General features: G+C 46.2%; 2 protein-coding genes across 2 annotated transcripts; both read right to left on the bottom strand.

The window, feature by feature from the left end:
* Window positions 1-226: 226 nt before the first annotated feature.
* LOC149496152 (uncharacterized) lies at window positions 227-1,427 on the bottom strand. Its single transcript, XM_089721952.1, has 3 exons — window positions 1,306-1,427; window positions 578-1,240; window positions 227-496 (listed from the first exon to the last, which is right to left on the bottom strand). The coding sequence occupies exons 2-3, from the start codon at window positions 1,223-1,225 to the stop codon at window positions 377-379; spliced, it is 768 nt and encodes a 255-aa protein (XP_089578078.1). The 5' UTR covers window positions 1,226-1,240; window positions 1,306-1,427; the 3' UTR covers window positions 227-376.
* A 133-nt stretch (window positions 1,428-1,560) lies between these two features.
* On the bottom strand, window positions 1,561-2,939 carry LOC149496151 (protein MAINTENANCE OF MERISTEMS-like). The gene is made up of 2 exons (XM_089721951.1): window positions 2,663-2,939; window positions 1,561-2,253 (listed from the first exon to the last, which is right to left on the bottom strand). Exons 1-2 carry the CDS (start codon window positions 2,777-2,779, stop codon window positions 1,561-1,563), a joined length of 810 nt encoding a protein of 269 aa, XP_089578077.1. The 5' UTR covers window positions 2,780-2,939.
* Window positions 2,940-4,504: the final 1,565 nt, after the last annotated feature.

Genomic DNA, 4,504 nt, shown 5'->3' with positions numbered 1-4,504 from the left:
CGACCGCCGAGTCAGCGACCGAGCCGCCGAGCCGGCGGCCCGGAACGGCGGCCCAGCCGCCGAGGGCCAGCGGCCCAGCCCGGCGGCCAGCCGCCGGCCCCAAAAAAAAAAAAAAAAAAAAAAAAAAAAAAAGAGAGAGAGAAACTGAAATAAAATCCTTTTTGTTTTTTCTCTCTTTTCCTCTCAGACCTAATAAACCATGCATACATGTTTTTTTTTTGTCAAGTTTTGTTAGTACTGATCAAGTGCAGGTACAGATAAAGCTCAGTACAAGATACATATCAAGTGCAGGTACAAAAGTTCAGTACAAGATACATATCAAGTGCAGGTACAGACAAAAGTTCAGTACAGCAATAAAAAGGTAGAGCAGAAGCTATCAGCGGCGGGGCCTCCTCCTCCTCTGATCATCAAAGGCCATCTGAGTCCAGGCCACAGCCACTTCTTGCTGCAATCCAAGAATCAGCTCCATCATCTGATTAACCAACCCGACAGGAACCTGAAAGTTATACAGAGAAAGACACGAGTCAATATCAAAGCTCTTACAAATCCTTTTTGTGAGAGATGTATCAGGTTTTACCTCAGTAATGTCCTCGGAAGGAAGAGCCAGGCGATCCACACCCTCCAGGGAGACTTCTCGAGTAGCTGGAGGGCCGTCGGGTACAAAGTGGGAAATACTGTAGGGTAGGCGGAGATTAACCAGATCCGGATGAAGCGGCCCGGTAGCCTCCAGAATGGCCCGAGGAGCCCTAGAAGGGCCTGCCGGTCGGCTAGGCCCGGCCTGCGAAGAACCCCCAACCGGAGTAGAAGAAGTAGGATCAGTCACAGGCCTCCTCCTTGGAGTCCTAGTTGAAGGACCCGAAGCTCGGGAAGAACGAGTGCCGAACGGCTGAGAAGGAGCCGGTCCTTGGAAATCATCAAGACGAGATCCAATGGGCTGCATTAAAGTAATGCGGCAGAATTCATCATAATCTCCCTCCATAACGAATTCCAAGTATGGAATGCCCTCGGTATGAGTAGCAGTGAGCACCATCTGTTTGCCCGCTCGCATGTCAGTGGGAGGGGGATAAGGGACAGAACGGCAGCCTCTTATTTGGATGTCCACTCTTTCGCCCAAGTAATATCGGCGTAAGAATGGATGCGACAGAACCACCCTCCGCTGAGTCAAAGTGTCTGACCGCTGGAAGCCAGAATCAGCCTGAATCCAGCTCTGTAGACGGGCAGTCATTGGCCCCACTTCAGCCTACAAGATTTTTATGTTAATAAATCATTTTTATTTAACATATCTAAAATCATTAAAGCACATACCAGTTCCAAAGAGCATGTATCAAAGAAGGCTCTCAGTTCCTTCAGCGATTTCTTGCGCCGAACAGCATGAAGACGTGATTTGTACCATCTCCAAGCCAAAGGTGCCAGCCCCAATTCAAGGTCAGGCTGAAGCAGCTCGGGGCGAGTGTAAGGAAAGTATTCGAATGCCCAAGTCTGTGTAAAAGAAGAAAGAAAAAAAAAAAGAAGAGTCAGTGAAAAAAGAAAAATCCAGATGTAGGAAAAGGAGAATGTTCCTTACATTACCTCCCAGAAGTAGTAAGTTCCGCTGAGTTTGCAGTGACCTCGACTCAGAGCACACATATCATCATACGTGCGGCTCAGAATAGCACCAGCCCAGTCATACTCCTTTAAATGGGCCAGATTCTCCAAACTCTTCAAGATAGAGGGGTTAAATCTCTCTTTTCTGTTGGACCAGAAGGTCGAAGCAAATAATAGCAGCAAGGTAAATCTGGCTACCTGAGTAGCCGTCAACTCTCCCCGCCCAAATCTAGCATAGATGTCAGGGGCCTGGAGGGATAACCAGCGCCTAGAAATGCTCAACGCGGGAGAAACCGTGCCAGGCTCGACAATCCGGGGCAGGTCCAGCCCAATCAACTCCAACATTCGGTCAGAGGAGATCTCAGACCTCCAATCATCATACAGCTCAATCGGTCGAACTCCGAAAGGGATCCCGGAAATCACAGAAAAATCCGTAGGAGTCATTGTCAGCTCGCCCCAAGAAAAGTGGAAGGTGTTGGTAGTGTCCCACCACCTCTCGGCCAAAGCACCCAATAATTCCTTGTGATTGTTCCGAGCCATGTCAAGGTGTCTTAGATAACCCAGATAAGACGGGCGGATAATTGCACCCACCGGGTGGCTGTAATCAAGAATTTCGGGCGGAATTCCAGCTATTGAACTCTCGCCGACATCCAACTTAATACGGCAATCCTAAAAGGTAAAATGACCTAAGAGTTACTCCTCGGTTCCTTACTAAGGGTAATATCTTAGTGCTTTCCTAGCATGCATACTGATAAACATAATGAGCAAAAAATTACAATTTTGGCCTAAGGCCCAAAAAATCACAATTTGGCCTAAGGCCCAACAAAAAATTCACATTTGGCCTAAGGCCCAATAAAATTCACATTTGGCCTAAGGCCCAATAAAATTCATTGTTTGGCCTAAGGCCCAAAAAAATCACATTTTGGCCTAAGGCCCAAAAAAAAATCACATCTGGCCTAAGGCCCAATAAAATTCCCCTTTGGCCTAAGGCCCAAAAAATCACAATTTGGCCTAAAGGCCCAATAAAAATTCACATTTTGGCCCAAGGCCCAAATAAATAAATGAGAAATGAGCTTACCTGGGCAAAGATGCCGGTCACGGAGGCGTGGGTATCAGCTTCCACCGCCAGATTGGCATCATCAAGGGAGATCCCCAGAGACTCCAGAAGGTCTTCATCACTGCTATAGCCTGCCATGGTGAGAAAGTTGAGAGAATTGGAGAAGCTCTTTGTTTTTTTTGAAAGTTTGGAATGAATGAAAAATGAATTCTTAAGCTATTTATAAGGAAAAGGCTAAAAGGCAGGTCTTCCGGACGCGTCTGATTTTCGCCTCTAAAATTTGGTCTTCAAACAACCACCGACGCCCATAAATCATTTTTATGGTTGCCGGTGGGGGGCAACTGTGAACAGTCAAATTTTGAGGCTCAAAAGCCTGTTTTCTTCCGGACTGCGAACAGTCCGGCCGGACCGGAGGCCTTTCGGAAAGTTCATCGGAAATATGCCAATATGGTACTTGAAACGTCCGGAAAATTACGAGGATCTCGGAACTGGTCTCGGAATATTTTTTGGAGGTCCGGAACTCCCGGAAAAGCCCCCGGAATAAACCTGCCTGCCCCGGTGGCTCAGCCACCGAGCCGGCGGCCCAGCCGCCGGGAAGCCCGCCGACCCTGCGGCCCAGCCGCCGAAAGACCGGCGCTTGGCTGCGGGAAGGCCGCCGAGTCGGCGGCCCAGCCGCCGAGCCGGCGGCCCATCCCGGCGGCCCAGCCGCCGGGCAGGCCGCCGACGAACTGGCGGCCCGGCCGCCGGGCGGGCCGCCGAGACCCGGCGGCCCGACCGCTGAGACCCGGCGGTCCATCCGGCGACCCAGCCACCGGAAACAGTCCGTTTTGCGCCTATAAATACAGGCCTCGGGCCTCCTTTTTTCCTCACTCAGTCTGTGTTGACGGACGCTCCTTCTCCCTCTCGCTCCTTGCGAATTCTTTACTGCTTTTTTGCATTTTAATTTAGCTTTTATTGCTTTCTTTCTTTGTTAAGTGGTCATTAAAATTAAATTAATTAATTTCCCTTAACGAGGAGCTTAACCTGGAGTTAAGAAGTGGCCGTCGACTAAATCAGGTACGCAAAACTAAACTCTGTTTTTTTTTTAATTTTAGCATTTCATGCATGCTTCTTTTCTACTCCTCTTAAATTCTATAACTGCATAAATGCATTCATACCATTAACTAGGCAAATAAATTGCCTCAATTAAATAAATTTAAGCTAAATGCCCGGTTAATTAATGATCGTGGTATTAAAGTTTAAATTCGACAATATTGGCTAAAAGCCTAGTTAATCAATAACTATGGTGAAATTGCCTTTATTTCGAACAAGTTTTGGCTTAAGTCTAATTAATCAATAATTGTGACTAAAAGGCCCTAATTAAACACTTTTTTTATTATGGCAATAAATTGCCTATATTTCAATTTAATTAATCACTTTAGGCAAACAAATTGCCTATAAGTGAAGATTAACCTTTTTAGCGACAAATCGCTTAAATTAAATTTCTTTGGCTAAAAGCCTTCAAACAATTTTTTTTTTTGGCAAATAAACTGCCTTAAATCAATCAACTTTGGCGACAATCGCCCAATTAGCATCATTTGGCAAATTAATTGCCTAAACCAATATTTTGGCTTTAAAAGCCTTAAAACAATTCGTTTGGTACAAATGCCTTAAAAATCAATCTTTTGGCAAGAATAAGCCCAAATTAAATTCTTTTGGCTAAAAGCCTCAAAATCAACATTTTGGCACCAAGTGCCTAAATCCTTCAACCTTTTTGGCAAAATGCCTAAACAAAATGCACAAAGCATACACACACTCATGCATAAAGCATCCCATTCAAAGCCCTCCAAAAGAGGCCTATCGAACTACGTTGACTTTGATCTT

This window comes from Jatropha curcas, chromosome 5 (genome assembly GCF_041381405.1).
Source record: "Jatropha curcas cultivar XTBG-Jc1 chromosome 5, XTBG_Jcur_1.0, whole genome shotgun sequence".
In the NCBI taxonomy this organism is placed as follows: domain Eukaryota; kingdom Viridiplantae; phylum Streptophyta; class Magnoliopsida; order Malpighiales; family Euphorbiaceae; genus Jatropha; species Jatropha curcas.
The sequence above is the reverse complement of the archived record's forward strand: the minus strand, read 5'-3'. Positions and strand labels throughout refer to the sequence as shown.

What these genes read in the sequence shown, in the direction of transcription:
- LOC149496152 (XM_089721952.1), bottom strand. Translation starts at nt 1,225, where the DNA reads ATGACTGCCCGTCTACAGAGCTGGATTCAGGCTGATTCTGGCTTCCAG. An exon ending in CTTCCGAGGACATTACTGAG is followed by an intron (nt 497 to 577) that starts GTAAAACCTGAT and finishes TATAACTTTCAG; the next exon opens with GTTCCTGTCGGGTTGGTTAA.
- LOC149496151 (XM_089721951.1), bottom strand. Translation starts at nt 2,779, where the DNA reads ATGGCAGGCTATAGCAGTGATGAAGACCTTCTGGAGTCTCTGGGGATC. An exon ending in TGACCGGCATCTTTGCCCAG is followed by an intron (nt 2,254 to 2,662) that starts GTAAGCTCATTT and finishes TTTACCTTTTAG; the next exon opens with GATTGCCGTATTAAGTTGGA.